A 20,139-nucleotide genomic window follows, 5' to 3' on the forward strand; every position below is an offset into this window, starting at 1 on the left:
AACGAATCCCGTGAATAGGGAAACTAGAATAAAAATTGGTAATTCAATTGTTGTGACAATCCACACAATGAGGCCTAGCAGTATTAATTTACAAAAGAATCCTTCTCTTTGACTTTAGCACTAGGTTTACGGAGAATACAAAAGAAACAAAATACTTGGCATTATCTACAATCTTTTGACTTTTCAAAACAAACATTTGTGATATTATTATTATTTCCCTTCATACAATTTTCTTTTTTTTTCGTGTAGTCGGTTTTGCACCGCAACTAATTTTGAGTAAACATTCCAGATTTTCGTACACTTAATATTTCGTCCATGAACCTTACTATTCTGTATTCTATTACACCAGAATATTGCGAAAATGTAGTATTAAGTATGCCTAAACGTATTCAGGCAATTACCAAGGTTAAAGGTTCATGGACGAAATATTAAGTGTACGAAAATCTGGAATGTTTACTCAAAATTAGTTGCGGTGCGAAACCGACTACACGAAAAAAAAAAAAAAAAAATTGTATGAAGCGAAATAATAATAATAATATCACAAATGTTAAGTTTGTTATGAAAAGCCAAAAGATCGTAGACAATACCAAGTATTGTTTCTTTTGTATTCTACATACAAATATCGAATAAAAAATTAATTTTCGTTAAAATGTCGTACGTGTGTTCAGTTTTGCTCCTTGCTGTATTACATCGTTGCTTTCGCTGGATCCTAATATTACATCGTTGAATACTAATATTCTGCTCGCGTGATGTGCCTTGTCTGTCTTACCATATTTCATGTTATGAGCATCCGCCTTCGGTCCGTATCTACCGCGGTCCGCTGTGACTGGTATCAAGGGGGCAGTTTTGTTCCGCCAGGAAGTACAAGGAACTTCGAAGTCGCAGTAGCCGAGCTCGGCCGATCGAGTGAGGGCGTATTGTAACTCTTTGGTCCCTCGCGGCATTCTTTCCTTCCAGTCGCAACAGGTGCCGGTGATGTAGCAAAGACCGAGGAGGATCCTCAGCAGTATGTCGCCGGTGAAGCGAAATCTACATCGGCAGCCGTGCTCGGTGTGACTCGCCTGTCTCGAATTCGCGGCCGACACCCCAGACCGCCTAACTCTGACCATTACTCCGTGGTTTCTTCGTATAGCCGCTCGATATATCCTGCAAACATTCACACATCACTGTCCACGCATAATTCGCCCTTACCTGTGCCCGACATCACGAGCCTGCGGTATCCCCTCCGTAACTGTCGCGAGGCTCTCTACCGTAACTGTGACAATTGCGTCCCCACCAAAAGCCCCTAAAACCGTCCTGTCTGTGATTGACGATGTGCAATCAACGGAGACACGAATTTTTTCGTTGCTGGAAAACGCTCGTGACCCGATAATTGAGACCGAAGTCTTGGAAGCCTTGGAACGTCTCGTTCTAGCAAACTTTTATCCTTGGATCGCCGGGCACGCTTATAATTACTATTCAAGCTTTTATGGGTTCGTGTTTGAGGAATCCCTATTGGACATTTTAGAAAGACGAGGTATAGTTTTCTGCTAGGCAGCAGAGATAGTAGAAGGTAAAGCGATTGATAGCTTTCCAAGATACAGAGATGCATCGATGGCACTATATCTTCATTTCCAAAAGGCAGATAAAGTAACGTGGAAAATATGGCAGACATCAATTTTCCGGAACTACTGCTTTTCAAGTTTGAATGCGGCTGATTCCTCTTAAGTTTTTCTGTGCATAAATATTTTGCTTGTATTTAAGCCGCTACTTACATGAATTATTCTTGTTTAAGACAATCGAACGGCTTTAAAAATAAATAAAATGGAGAAGCTACTTGTCAATATTTCAATCTATAAGTGATACTATTTTGTAATTAAGAAAATTACAGGAATTTTGAATTGATTCGGATATTGTTTATTCACCGCGTTAAAATATTAAACCGTCAAAGTCGGAAAATCAAATTGTATCTTTTACATTATACCATCGCCGAAGCTCCACAAGTCGCAAAAAACTATTTATAGGGTCAAGAGGGTGAGATGGGTGATGAAGCGAAACGATGATTAACGGAAATGGAATAACTGATTCACCGATACTTCATAATTTCCGGTGAGCTGCTACGAAATCGCCCCTCGTAGCATCATTAACGAAACATTTCCAAGTTTCTTTTAAATCCTACGTCCATTTACAAGACGTTTTGCATTATACGAAACTTTTCATACGTATTTCGTTCGATCCAGAAGATTCTTTCAATTTCCCTGCTCAATTTTGCCGTAAACGCACAAGTCTAATTAGAAATAGTAATATTTTCGTTCCAGGACTGAACCGCGCCATGCATCCAAACAATCGGGAAGTAAATTGATTAAATCTGTTTCACCTTCAACCGAAAACGGTCTTGAACAATGTACCAGCATAGTTTCCCCGTGTTCATCCGTTCGTCCCCCGTTGGCAGCGCTCCTCCGTTTTCGATTGTTGTCCACCTCTTGTCAGTCGTGCATTGTCTTAGCGTGATAATAGTCACGATTTCGTCCCGTCCCGATTGTTTGCTATCGATCGGTTCTGCGGGTTTGCGTCACCTGTGTCAAACGAAAAAATGGCTGATATAGAAAAAGACTAAACGCGTCGACCAGTTCGAAAATACAGGACGCCGCACAGTGATCTAAAACGCGAAAAGTGACATTTTGCCAAAAAATCAACTGTCTCGTATTGACTTGCGTTGAATCAACCTTGAAAATGAAAAATTTCATAAAATTTAATAAATACCATTACTGTAATAAACGGTCAAAGTTGGAAGATTTTGAAGACTGCCTTTCTCATGGGAAAAATTGCTTTTCTGCTTTGAGATGCCCTGACGATTTTTAATATTTTCCTTGCAATATTTTTTTTAAACGAAAGGTTTATCTTTAAGCTGCAAATTACCATTGTCGATTAAAAATTACTATTCACGATGTATTAAACATGTTATGCCGAATGCAATGTAGACAATTTTCAAAATTCTCAAGACCGCAAGGAATATCTTCTGTATCGCACGAGATCATAGAATTTTACAAAATGGAGTATTTCCAGCGTACTTTCTTCTACACAAACATGCAAGAATTATTTCCCATCTCGTCCCATAACACAAGTTATTATTGTTTAAAGTCGCCGGTCCTCGGATACCTCGGTATACTTTGTCCATCAGTTCAGTATATCTTCTGAGACAGAAGAGATCATGGAATTTTACAAAATTGAATATGCACACTTTCTTTTATATAATCGTGCAAGAATTATTTCCAATCTTGTCCAATATCGACGACTAAAAAACACTGTTAGGCACTGAACCAAATTTTATTTAAAGAGCGATTTTTCGAAAATTTAGAGGAATAATTTCGTAAGCTGAATGTGCTTTTAAACGTTGTTAAACTTGGAAGTATACTTCACTAAATTTCGCGTTTTGGACCAGTGTGCGCTGGGATCGTGATCGCGACGCTGTCAAACGACGAAACCTAACTAGCCGCGTCGCGTTATAGTCTATAGGATCTCGCACTCTCAACTGGATAATCTCTTGGTTGTCGTTAACGGCAATCGAGGAACTCTGTTTTTCCTTTTCTCTCTGTCCTGTTATTCGTCCTCCCTTCTCTAATTCCCTACGGCCCTCGCACTCTCTATCCGTCTCCGCATTCCCTACATCATCCTTTTCCTCCCTACGGTGTACACGCGCTGTGCGTCTCTCTCTTTTCCGGAATATTGAAGCGATCACTCGACAAGTGTGAATCAAGTGCTCTCTCGACGCGATTCAACGCGAGATTTAGACGGCACTCGTTACTCTTGTTTTCTCTATTCCGACCGCGCGGCGTGTTCTGCGTTTTCACGAGTTCGTTTTTCCACCTTCCGGCATCGATCCAGGAGTATTGCGTCGATCCCGACGAGATTATTGAACCCCTTGCGATCGCAAATCCCGGTTCCACCGACACCATATTCTTCGAACGCTCGTGCGAGTCGGCAGAAAATTAATCATTTCTAAACTAATCCGATTTCGACCTAAATCCCTAATACTTTTTTTTTAAGAGGATACGAAGGTACGTTGATCACTAGAAAAAAAAAAAACTATAATGTTGCTGACAAAAAGTTGAAGTTAGTTTTTTAGTAAATGTAAACCTTTTTGCTGGTTTATTTTATTGAAATTTATTATGGTGTAATTATTTACCAACTTTTGCTCGAAACATTTTTTCATCAGGTCATCGGAAATGTACGCGGTGACCTGCATTTTCCATTGTAGCTGCCCTTGAGTGACATTGAACAGGTCATTGTGTTCGTCTTGAAACCGTCTATCAAAATGTAAATAAAAACCATATAGAAAACCATTACTGTTCGTAAGTCCTCGGAAAATATGACCTCCACCCACACAGATGTCTCCCTGCAAATATGATCGACAAGAACTTTCTGCCATAAGTCAATTGTGCTTTGCTTTTAAATGACATGTCTGTTTCATTTATCTGGACGGGATCAGTTGGGGGAAAAGGAATTCCTGCTTATTCCTGCTTATTACATTCATTGATAAAAAAAAAAGTACAGTAGAACCTCGATAACTCTAAAACCTCTATAAGAGGAAACTCTTTTCTTCTCATTCCCTTCCGCTCAGCTGTAAAAACCTCTACAACTCGAAATAAAACTTTCTCGACTCGAATCACTTATGGCGCGTTAAATTATGTATTTTACCTCTACAACTCGAATTCAGAGAAACGCCGGCCTCTAAAAGTCAAAGTTTGCGTATCAATCAATCGATTCGACTGGATCGAAGGTTTTGCGGTGATCAATTGTTTATTTCTTTATGCGGTGCACATGAATTCTTCATCACAAAAGTAGTTGGCTATGAAACATTGTATGAACAAGTTCAAACACGGTTCTGTCGGCAATCTTATGCTTCCGGATTTTTTTAAAAATCAATTTTGCTACCAAAAATTCTGAAATAATTCACCGTGATGTGCGCTATCGGCTAGAATGTTCATGAATTTTCTCGTGATTTTTTGTTGACCAGAACAGAAGAAAGAGAGCATAAAACCATGCTCATCATTGAACCTACTTGATACTGGTCACCTACTTGAAACTTGTCACAGAGGGCGCCCTGACCCCTACCGAAGTAGCTTAATTGGGAGCCCTAATCCCTACTGGGGGGCCCTAACTCCTACAGAGGGCTTTCTGACCAAAACATTAAATTTTCATGGAGGCAATTTTTGCGCCATCTTATCCGGCTACACCTGTATCACCCTGTTGCCTTCGCTTCAAGTTCGAGTTATCGAGGTTCCATTGTATATTAAAATTCACGACTGCGGAGTATGTTCTTTCCTCAATGAATTTAAATTGCAAATAACGAATACGAGAGAGAGATAAAGAGATTCTCAATGGAACGTCAACCAGTGATAAAGTCCAATAATGATTCGAAGGTTACTATATCAAGAGTGTATCTACTTGACCTTTTCTTTGACGTTCTTCGCTGACATTTAACACGAATTCTACGTCTCGAGTTCGCCGTATTTCCTGTTTCTCGATAGCGCTCGATCTCCAGGAATGCAAGCGCTACTTGACAGACAGTTGCCGACTTGCCAATTAAATCGATCGATCGATCCATCGGCATTGGTTTCGGTATCTATCAATCTAAATGTTCCCGTCCTCGAGTACCGGTACATACCACGATATCCGATTGTCGGTACATACACTACCGCCCAAAAGTATCCGGACACTTGCGAAATATGTTAGCATTAAAAGTTATTGTCGATGTTTATTAGTTTCTTATGAAATATCCAACGTTTTAAAGTGAAAATTACCAATACCACACACTGAAATTAATACTTTTGAGCGGTGGTGTATGCATGTGCACTGGTGCACCGGTTGTGGGTTCCCTTGGTTCGTTCCGTCCTAAACGAAACCCGTGCAGAAGGTTTCCCCTTCCGAACTGCATTTCAACGTGATGTTTTATGCGCAGCAGTCAGGATAAAATTATCCTGACGCTGGCCGGTTGCGACGATACGGTGAAAGGCGGCTGTTACCGCCAGCGGACAATGCTAATTGCCAACTGACATACCGAATTTTAGTTTATACTAATTTTTGGACGATACGACGATAGTTTCACGCGTACAGCGTGTGGCGAAATTATCCAATATGTTTACACATTTTCGAAACTATCGTACTTGACCTAATCGATAGAATTTGGTAATAAAACAAAGACCTTAACGAAATTCACGAATATTATAATATATAATTATTATGGATCTGATATATAATTATTATGGAGATATAATATTATGGATCTCTATTTATTTAACTTTGAATTTTATTAGATGGTCCATCAGCTATAAATGTAGACATTTGCGCAAATATTCACAGTTTACAATGTAATCGCTAGACTCCGAATCTTTATGCAAAATAAAAAGTTTGTGAAGTTTGTGAATTTGTATTTTCCATTAAAAAAAAAAAGATCATTTCATCTAGCAGCGTCGCGATTTCAAAAGGTTGTACACTCCTGAAACTTGCGTATCCACTCAGCAAACATACAATCTCTAATTAAGGTTATGAAGTACCGTAATCCAATTAACTGGAGCATTGACTTTCCGCGTGAACACGAAAACCCTTTAATCTTTTTACTTGACTCATAGACAATGTCGTTACACAATTCTAGCTGCAGTTATATAACGTCATTAACATCCTCATTAGCGAAAAAGTTTTCCAGGAAAAGTGCTGCAACAATATTTCCGCAGACCAATCAATTAACGTCAAAAATATCTATGTATCGTCCTATCTCAAGTATATTATTAATTCAACGACAGTGGAATACCTAAATACAGAAAAAGAAGAGCAGTCGAAAACATCGCTATAAAAGCTCACGCTTCTGACGTCACTAGGGCATTCGATAATTCCTCATGCAATGATCAAATGAACGAATTCACAGAGTTTCAACGAATAAAATTACCCCGAGCATTGTTAATCGTAAATATTTCACTAAAAAGTCACTTAATCTTCCTGTTACCGCACATATATACAATTTTCGCATTCCTCCTTTATCTGTCGAATAGCTGTGCAACAAAAACTAAGTATACGAGCGAAACCGCTTCGAACAGGTGTTGTTTACGCATTTTTCGTGCCGCCCATTACCTAAAATTATGCCTTTCGCCGACTGCGAAATGGCTCGAACCATGTTTCGGCATTAGCCGCGGGAGATATCGAGTTTTGATAAACCATGCTGCAGCCAATATTTCCTGCCTCGTCTGTTTCAACGACGATAACCCGAACGTGTAATAAACCGCCTTTCTCTCGCAATTTCCAAGCACCGGGGCGCGCGTATCACGTTTGATAAATGTCAAACGCGGAACAGTTGCGTTCAGAAATTCTGGGCCAACCATGCCCTCGATTTCTCCGCCTAACAGCCCTCACGAGCTCCTCGAAATCTTTCGCTTTTCCATTTAAATATCACCTTTGAAAACCTTCTCGAAGAGGTTCGTCGAATCTACAGTTGTTTCTCGACGAAATCCTGCCATTCTCCCGAAGATCAGCTGCGGGAAGATAACAAGTGCAACAGAAAAATGGTACTCACATCGATCAGGTGTGCCAATCGGTGATGGATATCCCCGGGAAACGTGTCATCAGATCACAACGTACAATAACTGCATTATATCAACCGATCACACACTTTCTCCGCGTCGGTCTCTCTCTCTCTCTCTCTCTCCCTCTCTTTCTCTCTCTCTGTCATCTGTCACCCTCGGCTGGAGTCCGCCCGGTCCACCGAAAACCACCATCAGCCGAGGGAACGGACAGCGCAGATCACCGGTTTCGGAGTCATCCGGATGATTTCGGGACGCGTGGACCACGCAAATTGATTCTGTCACGGCGGAGGATCTCGCACTCTCGAATCCAGTAGGTCCCGTATCTCGTCTCACCTCGACAATCGATAAATGTCGCCTCTCACCCCCTCTCTACTCTTCTCTCTCTCTCTCTCTCCCACCCTGTATTTCTCTCCAGCCACCCCGGTCCCTCCTTTTTTCTTGTTCGATCCGCTGCTGGCCCGCGGAGCTATGTATGTCCCGGTGGTCGACGACAATGCCGCCGGTGCCGGGAACGATGATCCCCCCCCTCGGCGAATGGTTTCCGTTTCAGTCGGGAAATCTCGAATGCTCGAGGTGTCGGAAGCAACAGTAGCAAACAGCAGCAACGCGGCGACCGCTCGCAGGGCAGCGTCGCGGCGCGGCGCGTCTCTTTGCGCGTACACGCGTGGACCGAGCGCGGCGGGTGGTTCAGCAACCACCGATCGATGATACGTTCATCAGGATTCACCTTGGGCGCATATTCGAGCCCCGACTGCAAGACTCCGCGCTCCCGTGTCCGCTCCGGTCCGCTCGGCGAACTCGCTGCCGACGCAGCATCCACCATCCACCGTGCAGACCACCCGTCTCTCCCTGCGAAACGTGTCGCCGTTATATTTCGCGAACCCGAAAAACGCTCGGCCCGACGAGTCCGCGAGAAAGACGAAGAGAGAGAGAGAGAGAGAGGAGAGAGATGAAATTTAAGGGTGGGAGTAAGACGCGAGGGAAGAGAGACAGGGTGGAAAGAGAGCGAGATGAGTGGTCGCCGGTGGAAAGAGAGAAAGAATGTGATTTAATAGGGGAGGAGGGGACGAAAATGGTGCAAGGGAAAAAAGAACGGGAGGCGACTGATTACGCGAGGAGGGAAGGGAAGATTGAGAAGAGCGTACGGGAGATGAACGTAGATGAGGATGAAGGGTGGTAGGATGCTGGGAGCCGAAGGTGGGGACCAGAAAGACGAAGTAAAGGGATATGAGAGAGAGCATGCTCTTATTGACGAAGGGCAGGGACTCCGCCCCTGGTTGAGAGTTTAACTCACGGCTGCGCCTATTTTCTCCCGAAACGGACCACCAACGCGCCAACCCCGCGGTCCCTGGAATTCGCTCTTCGATTTTTTAGCTGAATCGAATCGTACTGTACCCGTTCCCTCGCGCTATCACACGTCGACTGCATACTTACTCCACCAGGTTCTTCCATGTAGCCGGATTCCCGTCGATGAGAAACGTTAACGGCCCGGTCTTCGTAGATTCGCGATAAGGTAGAGCGACTACGTTACCGGCGAAAAATGGTTTTACGTGCCTCGAGTTTTCGTCGTTGTACAGGGTGTCCCGGGTTTTAATGGACAAACTTGGGGTTAAAAACTTGTATCCTACAAGTATTTGAAGTTTGCTTAGAAACGCTTTATTGCAAAGTTATGAACAAATAAAGTTAGAATTGATGACGGTCGATTTTAGTTTACTGAACGTTGAAAGGTCGTCCTTTGGCGCAGATACAAGCTTGACGTCGATTTTTTATGGAGCTTGTTACAGAATAAATTTCTTCCTTATTTTGTCGCATTTCAGCAACGGAGATATTCTTCGCACGAAGTAACTTCTGCACAAAATCCGTAGATGAAATGAATATCAGCGTATTCCTCATTTGAAAACACTCCGGGCATTTCCACCACGTATTCTTGATCTAACTGGTTTTTAACATTAACAACAAATCATATCAAAATAGTAAACATGACACGAATAGACAAATAAGATAAACACGTTCGACCTTTCAACGTTCAGTAAAGTCATCAATTTTAACTTTATTTGCTTATAACTTTGTAATAAAGCGTTTCGGAGCAAACTTCAAATAACATTTTTTTCTTATTTCCACTTGCAGGATATGCTCCCCAAGTTTGTCCATTAAAACCCGGGACACCCTGTATAAGAATATTTTGTCGCTGGTCAGGGCTGCCGAGATTTTGCAGATATTTACAAATTTGTAACTACTGTACTAGAATGACGAACAATGTAATGTGCTTCGAATTGATAAAATTTGCAATATAATACACACATAATTGTCTGCAATATGATGCAAATACGTTAATTATATCATCGTCAAACAAGTACATATACAGTACATTACGATAGCTCTTCGCAATTTGCATATTATTAACAATATTTTTCGATTTATGTTCACAGAGATTAAGATATTGTCTTTACGTGGAATTTTTGCTTACATTTATTTCGATGCAGTTTGCATAATTCACGTATCTCGAACAAGCTCGGAACCTCACGCTGTGATAATTACGTGAACGTTCCTGACGTATGACTTATTATCATACATTACGAATAACCACACGCCGCGTATGGTTCTTTTGTGTCCATACACCAGTAATTTCCGTTATACTATCGCCAGCAACGCAGACGCCACCGGTAGAAGGATATTGCCATGTCGAACAGCCTTGGGTTTCAGTACAAGAATTTATTATATCTTATCACCTTTCTTCTCACATTTTTTCTCTTTCTTTAATAACATTGTATCTACTCCATGCAATTCAAATATTGCCATTATTAACCCTTTGACGTCGGCGCTATTTTCGTTCTAAAACTAAATTTTTCTTTCGTCTTAGAATATTTTCATTTTATTCATACGAAACTGATCCGATTTCCACATATAATATGTAAATGCTTAGTAATCTGTTAAATACAAATTTTGTAATGTAGCAAATACATCGTAATACTTTTTGTAATTTCTTTGAAATAATGCCACAACAATTTCTAGCGGTGCTTCAGAGTCACCACTCGAGTGCAAAGGGTTAAACTATAGGGAGAACCAATTTTAAAATATACTCTTTTCGTTCAGTTTCCAATTGTTGTTATTTACTTGGAATATTATTAAATTTATACAATTAAAGAGCGCTTGCTAAACACTAATAAATAACTAATTTTCATATATTGATATAAATTACATAACACAACTCATACAAATTTTGTAAGGTTCGATAATATGTACATAAGTAAAATACCACAGCTCCATCAAAAACCGACCCCATCCAAATAATCTAATTAACGAATCGCAAACTCGAAAGTTAAAAATAATCACAGCGATAACTTCTTTGACCGTTCTGCACACTAAACATCATAATAACAAGGAGATACATTCGACTATTTCACGATCAAAATCAATTAAGTTCGATCAAAGAACAGCCATACACGACCGACATGGCAGTGAACGTGTTAACCGAGTTATATAAGCAGCTGAACTCTCCAAGAAAGTATGCAATATTTACATAACCACAAGCGGCGGGCAGAATTCCTGAAAAAATTCGAGCTCGGCTCGATTTCCTAAAACGTGCGAACGCGAACGTTTCATGAACGTTTCGAAAGCGTTTCATCATCGACGAAGCATCGCGAACGATAACGTTCCGATGAATTCGCGGGAAACGTCGGCCGATTTGATTTTTACGGGCCACGATCGCAAACAAGGAAATCGTTCGAAGATTTCTCGTCTCCGTTCGACGCGCAGATTAAATACGTGACAGCTCGCCGCGACGGCAGAGACAAACGAAAAGAAAAAAAAAAAGAAAAAAGAGAAAAATAGAACGCCGCCTAGGGAGCTTTTCACTTTTTTCCTTTTCCTCCCCGGCAAACGTGCCGGAAGTGTCAAATTAAAAATCCGTTTGTCCCGAACATTTTGGATTCCGTTCGGATGGCTTTCTCCGCTGCGAACAATAAATCCCGTAACATCCGCACGGCGGCGTGTGCCTCTTCCACGCTTGGCAATTTATCGAACAATAAAGTAAGAGCTCTCACGTTGTTCGCGCGGCAGAAAAATTAGAATAAAACTTCCGTTCTCTCCCCCGTAGCCGAGCGTATTGCTCCGTGAGAAATCGTCGCGTGTCGCATTGTCCGAATTCTTGTAAAAGTTCCGCGGAAACGAGCGAAACGCCGTAACGATTTAGACGCGTTCGCGAAAGTAATTCGCTAAAACTTCGTCCGCAGCAGTTCCTCGAGGATTACCAGAAACTGCTGAGACCGTACCTGGACGACGACTATGGCGACGAGATTCGAAAAACGCCCGATGTCGATGTTTTGCTGAACCAAGCCGAGCAGGACTTTATTCAAAGTTATGGCGGTTTTCCTACGTGCGCGGTGTACGCACCTGGATGCCTCACTATAGCCGGCAAGTGTACAAATCTGACGGAAAGTAAATCGCTGTCCATGGTACGTGAAAGTTTATCTGTTACACGCAGGGTGGCTATGCGAATCATGCTCGCGCGGAAGGTACGGAACGGAAATCGCATCGGTCGTTCTGCAAGTATCGTAAAGCCAGAGTTAGTGCAACGACTTTATCCTATGCTTATCCTATACGTATCGAGCCCTTGCAGTTTGGCCGTTTAAATTCGGGACAGCGAAATTATTTATGTTTCTTTGTTTACTTTTACTTTCTTCCTAGTAACTGTACAGGGTGTATAAAATTCTACACCTGCGGATCGATGGAGATCTGTGAGAAAAATGCACCGCAAAATTCACCTTGACCTCGAAAATTGAAGTCAAAGTGTCGAAAAATTTGAGTGATGAGTACTATACGATACAATAAAAGAAAATTTTTCGACACTTTGACCTTGATTTCCAAGGTCAAGGTGAATTTTGCGGTGCATTTTTTTCACAGATTTCCACCGATCCAGAGCTGTAGAATCACGCTATGGTGGTCGTGACATATAATTTTTATACACCCTGTACAGTTACTAGGAAGTTGTGCAAAAGTGTTTGCCAACACTGGTAACGGTGCTCCAACGATGTTCGCCATCGATGCCTCGTGAACGCTAAACAAGGAACGTCATTGAAGCACGGTGTTTATCGTAAATCCACCTCTTGCTTCTATGATAACGGAATACGCACTCCCTACAATCATAATACACGACAGAAACGTGCAGCAACGCGCGCATACAGGGTGTCCCATTTCAAGCTCTGCACGCAATTTTTTTTTCTCAAACTGCGGCTCATTTCGAGAAACGTTTTGAATCAATCCTACGCTGTTTCGGAACGGACGTTTCACGGTGGTCACAAGTCATTTCCAAGTCGCTTCCAAAATTTCAAAGCGATCACTGCTTTTTCCAGATAGAAGAATGTTTTCGTCTAAATGGGTATGCAGCCTATTCCGAAACGAATTCATTGACCTATTATGCTTTCGAAGGTCATTCATGATCACTCATTGCCGTTTAAGACTTACCTTCGTTAACACTAGGTTTACGGAGCACTAAAAGCGACTATTTTGCATTATTTCATAAAAATAACAAGAACGTGCTACCCACATTTGTAGTAATATTTTTAAAATAATATGTACCCAAAGAAATAAATTTGCTAGATAATTTCTTATGTATGCATCCTTAGAATCTTAATAATATTTCATTAAAAATATTAGAACCCGTCGTTTTGACGGGCCCCTTAAATCTAGTGTTAAACGTTCCGGAAGATTCTCAGATCTAGGCTAACGGATATTAAACAACTTCAAAAACATTACCAAAGGTAGGTGTTAAACGAACCTTTCACGACTTTGGGAGACTAACATATAATATGTTAATGAAAAAAGGAACGAATCCCGTGTGAAAGAGAGAGATTTGTGACCACCGTAAGACCATCCCCATAAGGGTAGATTTTGTTCGAAACGTATTTTTGAAACGTGCTGTAGTTTAGGAAATAAATGCGTGGAAAGCATCGAATGGGACAGCCTGTATGTGTTCGATTATCTTGTCTTGACATAAAACAGGCCGTTCAACTTGTCACGTTGATAGTTGGCAAGCGGAGTCGCGACAACAAATGGTGTCACGTGAAAACCCTCTTGGACAAATTCGCCGAGGAGAATACGTACAAGTTTTATATGAACGATGAAAATCTCCAGATATCCATGGAGGAACCGTCATGGGTTCGGTACTTGAAAGGGACAATAAAATGTTTCAAGGCCAAAAGAGGTATCCATCCAATCACCATTATAGACTTTAACGACGAAAACTTGAGCCACGTAAAACCATTTTTTGACGGTAATGTAGTCACTCTACCTTATCGCGAATCTACGAAGACCGTGACCCGTCAAAATGACGGGTTCTAATATTTTTAATTTAATATTATCAAGATTCTAAGGATGCACACGTAAGAAATTATTTAGCAAATTTATTTTTAAAATATTGCTAAAAATGTGGGTAGCACGTTCTTGTTGTTTTTGTGAAGTAATGCAAAATAGTCGCGTTTAGTGCTCCGTAAACCTAGTGTTAAAAAGTACGACAAGGGGTTGATGGAAACAATTATTATTTTACATAAAAATCCGCAATCTATTTACTGCTAATGCTTCAAATCTATGCGAAATAATTGAACCGAGTAAATGATAACAGTGAATGTCCCGGGGTTTGAGATCGTGATCGTTTCCACGGTGCCGGTGAAATGCGGTCTCGGAAGCAGTTCCGCCCTGGTCGTTGCAATGTACACGTTTCTCGAGGCAATCACGAATACGCAAACAACGAACGTGCTCGAAAAAACGCTGATATGCTATTTGGCCCAGAGGTTGGCCTCGGGATGTCAACACCACCGTATTGCCGATTCCTTGATTTCCATTATCGGAAACGAAGATAAGATAATCGCGTTCAGTTCACGATCCCTGACCATCAGCAACTACGACTTCTCGGAGGCGGTCGACGCGGAAATGGTTCTTATCGAATTTCCTAATTTCGACGTCGGGAAATCGTCCAAGTATCGTTTAGACGAGTCGCGTCGGAAAGAGATCTTAATTATCAAAAACACGAAGTCACGATGGCGTAATAACCCGGAAGGCGCTTCGATGATGGAACGCCTCTTTTCTGAAGAGACGATGACCTTGACCGAGAATATACTCAATGAAGATAAGAGGACATCACAAATGATACAAGCCATACAAACGAAGCGATGGAAAAAGCTGGGTAGGATGTCAAACAATTGCAATTGTCACACAAATTGTTTTGTTATCTTTTTCTTCCCATTGCATAGTTTTAATATTGTATAATCCATATAAGCAAATATTTTACATAGCTTGTTAAAATATTACATCCAATATATGATATATTATTTAGGCTTTTATATATATACTTTTCTTTGTAATAGTAAATTGTGTCTCTCACTTTAAATATGTTTCCAAACTTCTTTTTTTGTTTAAGTACCACGCATTCATTCCAAATTATTCTCCAATGAACGAAGGAATTTTCCAATGAACTGTTTTCATGAATATTGCAGGAAAACTTTTGTGGAGAAATTATCAATACACGCGCAAGTCCTTGAACGTTTTACCAGACGATATTGAACGTGTCATGACCACGCTGGAATCTGCGGAATATGTTTTGGGAGCAAGTTTTATTAGCCGTGGCAGCGGCGCATCCGCATTCGTGTTGGTAAATGTCTCCTTCGTCGCCTCGGCAACACAAAATATGTACTATCGAGAAGAAACTATTCATAATAATGTTTTATTACTTCTCAACTTATGATTTACAAGAAAAAAAAAAAGAGAACAACAGCATAAACTAAACCGTAACGTTATTCGATTATCCTTTACAATAAAATGTTGATCAGCGTATTCGTTCCGTAGTATGCTGAAACACCGTTTCAATTTTCGTCAATCATTACATACCTACGTGTTCCAACAGGTACAAAGATCGAGATTCCGAAGCTTCATCTCACTGATGAATTCCGTGGAGGTTCCGCGTGGACGTTATTACAAGATAAAGCCGTTCACAGGAGCGACTATACTTTATACACACGAACGTCATGTATCTTCGAATGACGCGGAACCCCGTCGTCGCTATCGCCAGACATTAAAAGCTAAATATCATCTTCGCGACAACGACAGCGTGCAATCGAATAACAAATACTTTCAACCCTTGAAATCAATGTCCTTTTTCATCCTCGCCGATACCTCTGCCGTAACCAATTAATTCTCTATTTTTGTTTCGTTTTTCTTTTCTCTATAAATATACACATAGGAACCTTCATATCTGTGTACATTTTGATATTCTTATGCTAATGTAACCTTTATATTTTTTTTTACGTATCATGTACGTATTCGTAAAGAAAATAAAAAAGGTGAAAATAAAATATATATTTCACGAAATCTAATGGAAAATAATATGCAGATGGTTATTTCGTCGAATTAATCTTCTTAATGGAATGTACGTTTGATTGGTCGTCAACATTCATGCGCGAACTGCGCGTACGCACGGTATCGTTCAGATTCTCTCTCTCTCTCGCTTTCTTCCTTTCTTACACCCTTAGGTTCTGTACTTTCTCCTTCTTTTTCAGCCTTTCACATTTATTAGCTTTTCGTTCTCGCAATCGCATTCGCAATCGCATTCGCATTCGCATCACAATACGCGTGCGAATCTGTTGAGAGACTGAGAATACTGTAATACATGTAATTTGTCTTTGTAATTGGTACAAAGAAACGGAACTCGCTTTTTTGCACATCACATTACTAAGAGCACTTAAACCACGCAACACTTAAGTGCGTTATAAAAATACGCAATATTGTTATAGAATAATAAAATTTATAGTTTTCAGTTCAAATAACTGCATTTAAGTTGTCAAAGAATGGTACTTTTTGAGATGATGACCGCCTCAACATCATAGTATACGGTAGTTTCTTTCGTTCAATGTTCTGTAGAATTTGTAGGAGAATGTAGCAATTGCCACCAAAGATATGGTTAGAATGATGCCACCTACAAAAATGGAAATCGTATGATACAATATGATATTGTTTTTTCTTGAACAATGGTTGAAATTAATCTTTCAAGTGAATTGAATGCAAGTTAATTTTAAAAAATGGTGATTAGACGTAAGAATCTATATGAAATGCCTACCTATGAAACTGAGACCATCAAACTGCCGTTCCTTATGAGGTGGAGCCACCTTTGTTGATATTGGAATCGCTGTTGTAACAGATGGTGAAACTGTAGTGTGATTACTAGTAGTGGTAGATGGTTCTACACTACTAGTTTTAGGTTTTTCAGTAGGTTTCTCAGTAGGTTTTTCAGTAGTTTTTTCAGTCGGAGTTGGTGTTTCTTTTGTTGTTGGTAGAACCGTAGGTGCTGGTTTGGTTGTTGTATTTGTGGCAAAAGGAGTGGTCGCCTTGTCGGTATCAAATTTAATAGTAGTATTAACACCACCAGGAATACTAGTACTGACTGGTGGTATAGTACTATTTATACCACTTGTACCTACAGTAGCTTGAGGCTCTGAAGCAAGGTTTGCTGCATTTGCAGGTTTTGGAGGAACTGCAGTAGTTGCTGCCAGAACATTGGCAGGCTTATCTTCGCTTGTTGGTGCAGCTGTATAAAGAATTAACAGTTTGTACATCGTTAATACAGTTAAAATTATTTCTGTTTTCATCTATCATGTACATATTTTTACTAGAAATTAAAACGATACACACTATTAATTAACGTTGGATTTCGTAAAAATAAAATCTAACGCTTGATTTTTATTTTATTTATTAAACTTGTCGAATGTATTTTCTCGGTAATACTGGTAGGACACAAGAAAAGAAAATCGTGCCACGTAACGAACTATTGCTTACAAAAAAGTAACTTGAAAAAAGTTCATGTTTCAATACGTGACATATGTCACACAAATAAAATGATAACAATTTGAAAAAGTGAAAATTTCGAGGAATTTTTAAGAGAATTCTCTTAAAAGCGTTGGAATGCTATAAAATGTTGCAACAGACCAACGCCGCTCTTTCGTACTGACCGTACTATAAGATATCATAGTGTGTACGTGACCGTAGAACATGAAAGTTACACAAATCAATAATAGTACTAAAACTGTAGAAAAGAGTCGAAGGTCGTCAGAATGGGCTGAAAAATCCTCCCCAAAAAATTGCTATTCAAAATCACGAAAGTACAAAATTAAATGAGATATATCTGTGTTTCTAGACGCTTCGAACGAGATATAGCGAAGGGTCGGCATGTACGGGGTAGTGCAAAACAAACGATCGTGGTCGCTCCATGGAACGGAAAAAAATTTCTGGAATATCATTCTCCCGTATCCCTCGCCTCGCCATGCAAACGTGTACCGTTACTCTTTTCACAGGTGTGAACAGTCCCACGAACTACGGGGGAAAGGTTTTACAGGGAAATGTTTCTCATACGCGTCGGACATTCTTTGACACGAAACGTTAATAGACTCGCGGAAAGCAATACGGCGCGGTACGTTTACACTCACCATTGTTACTCGCAATGCTGCAGACTGTTATAGTCAAGAGAATAGAGGATAGATACACCAATCTCATTTTTCCGAGCAAATAGAAACAGGTTCCGACGACTATTTATGTATGCCCTCCAGGAGAATCGGGTATCAAACAGAACTCTCTCGCCACGACACGTCACAGTCACGAATGCGTCCAACGTAAGCTTCTGCTGAAATTGAACTGGTCGCTAGCCTCGGCTTCCACCAATTACAACTCTGTAAGGACAGTAGCGACGCTACGTAACTTCACATTTTGAATACTCTCCCCAGATGGCATGCACGGTGGTATAAAGGCGTGTGGATATTATTAGAAAAATATTGTATTCTTTGTATCTTTTTCATTGGAACGTTCGGGATGGCAACGACAAGCTCAGGATCATTGAATTTATATACTTTTTTAAATATTCTATTTCGTTGCATAAAAATATGTGGGCACCCATGTGGGCAGCGATACGTCGAGCGTGAGATACGTATAATTCTTCCAATATGTTTAACACTAGGTTTACGGAGCACTAAAAATGACTATTTTACATTTCCTTATAAAAATAACATGAACATATCTATCAAAATCTGTAGGCATTTTTTGAATAATATATATATACCTAGAGAAATCAATTTGTTAAATAATTCCTCATGGATCCATGTTTGCAATCTGAATATTCGTGAATTAAAAATATTAGGTCCCGTAAATCTAGTGTTAATAATACATTTCATAACTTTGCGATACAGCGCGACGAAGAATATAACGATATCGAGGAGATTGTTTGAAAGATTTTGTATAAATGCTTGAAATATTGGAGTACGCCAATGTTTCTGTCCGACGAGTGGCCATTTCAAAAGAAATTGATATAGGAACCGGTTCGGGCAACATTCACGGGAAAACCGTATCATTGAAATCGCACGATGCGGAATGATTCATAAAATCAAGGTAAATTATGTGCGCGCAACCCGATTCCTGTCAAACAACCCCTGCACCGTTTCACATTTAAAATTTATGTATCGATCAGAATATCTACTCTGTGACCGCCTGGTACATATGCATATTGTTGTGGCACGGTGCGGTGAAGTAGGGAAAAAGTGCACCAATCGTCAAAGAGCACGGGAAAACCGGTGCACATACCAACAAGCATACGGAGTTAAGGACCCGGTCTTTAATACATTCGCGATAAGGTAGAGTGACTACGTTACCGACAAAATTAGACGAAAAATCGTTTCACAGGAGGAAAGTTTCCGTACGTATATGAGAATATTTGCTGGTAAAGGGCTCATTCGAAAGAGGAAGATTCGATCTAGAGCGCGCTGGCCAGGAGCTGCCGAGATTATGCGGATATTTGGTAACACAAGCGTTCGAAGTTAGTGGAATCATTTTTCCGCCATTGGACGAGTTTTCTCGATGATATCACAGACGAGGTATAGGATAGACCTATCATCCAATGTATTTTTGTGGCCCACATTTTTGGGGTCGTGTAACCCCATTACAATTTTCGCGTCACATCTTCTATACAATTGGAACTAGAATTTGCTGACAGCATCCTCGGTGATAGGAATTGAAATCAAAAATAGCTATATATAGTCACTGCAGTCTCGCGAATACGAGAAAATAAACGAATAATTCTAAAAACCGATTTTTTGAACAGTCGATATTTCAGGACATGAGACATGAAGTCCCACAAGATGATAGGTCTATCCTTATACCAAAGACGAGGTATAGGATTATATCCTATATCCTATCCTATCCCCTTATATCTCGTCCGTGCTTATACCTCGTCTGTGATGAGATCGAGAGCAGCGCGCGCTGGAAAACATCTCCGGCTACAAATTCAGCTATATCGCTACACGTTTCTGGAATTCATAAAAGTTCATAATTCGATAAGACCCGTCGGATCAAGGTGAACGGAAATTCTCCAGCAGTTACCGAACTACCGATACTGAGAAAGCCAGGCGACTATGCGGGGCCCTACGGTGACCTACGGTTCGCGTTCTGGCTGTTGTTCGTGCCGGGTTTCTGCGGGGGTATTCTAATAAAGTGGCGACCTCTGCCGGGGGCTAGAGAAATCGAAAAGGAACGGTCGGGAATGCCGATGATGCGC

At 40.6% G+C, this 20,139-nt stretch overlaps 3 protein-coding genes across 6 annotated transcripts in view; 1 reads left to right on the forward strand and 2 right to left on the reverse strand.

The window, feature by feature from the left end:
• The window catches only part of Alk (Anaplastic lymphoma kinase), a 22,857-nt gene extending 13,853 nt beyond the window's left edge, over positions 1 to 9,004 (reverse strand). Inside the window, exons 1-4 of the mRNA XM_076795232.1 lie at positions 8,851 to 9,004; positions 7,547 to 8,405; positions 2,357 to 2,555; positions 770 to 1,146 (exon numbers count right to left, since the gene is read on the reverse strand). Of these exons, the coding sequence (XP_076651347.1) occupies positions 770 to 1,109 (340 nt within the window). The 5' untranslated portion in view covers positions 1,110 to 1,146; positions 2,357 to 2,555; positions 7,547 to 8,405; positions 8,851 to 9,004. The remainder of the gene's footprint in view (positions 1 to 769; positions 1,147 to 2,356; positions 2,556 to 7,546; positions 8,406 to 8,850) is intronic.
• LOC143358247 (galactokinase) lies at positions 8,680 to 15,335 on the forward strand. 4 transcript variants are annotated; one of them, XM_076795234.1, is made up of 3 exons: positions 11,649 to 12,010; positions 13,557 to 13,758; positions 14,176 to 15,335. In XM_076795234.1, exons 1-3 carry the CDS (start codon positions 12,008 to 12,010, stop codon positions 14,817 to 14,819), a joined length of 849 nt encoding a protein of 282 aa, XP_076651349.1. In that variant the 5' UTR covers positions 11,649 to 12,007; the 3' UTR covers positions 14,820 to 15,335. The 4 variants fall into 4 exon arrangements, with proteins under 4 accessions (XP_076651351.1, XP_076651349.1, XP_076651350.1 ...); XM_076795235.1 differs by having other exon boundaries at positions 13,582 to 13,758; XM_076795236.1 differs by lacking the exons at positions 11,649 to 12,010; positions 13,557 to 13,758 and adding an exon at positions 8,680 to 8,832.
• Positions 15,258 to 18,242, reverse strand: LOC143358248 (uncharacterized). The gene is made up of 3 exons (XM_076795237.1): positions 18,026 to 18,242; positions 16,663 to 17,130; positions 15,258 to 16,521 (listed from the first exon to the last, which is right to left on the reverse strand). The coding sequence occupies exons 1-3, from the start codon at positions 18,090 to 18,092 to the stop codon at positions 16,427 to 16,429; spliced, it is 630 nt and encodes a 209-aa protein (XP_076651352.1). The 5' UTR covers positions 18,093 to 18,242; the 3' UTR covers positions 15,258 to 16,426.
• Positions 18,243 to 20,139: the final 1,897 nt, after the last annotated feature.

The sequence above is a fragment of the Halictus rubicundus genome, chromosome 10 (genome assembly GCF_050948215.1).
Source record: "Halictus rubicundus isolate RS-2024b chromosome 10, iyHalRubi1_principal, whole genome shotgun sequence".
NCBI lineage: Eukaryota > Metazoa > Arthropoda > Insecta > Hymenoptera > Halictidae > Halictus > Halictus rubicundus.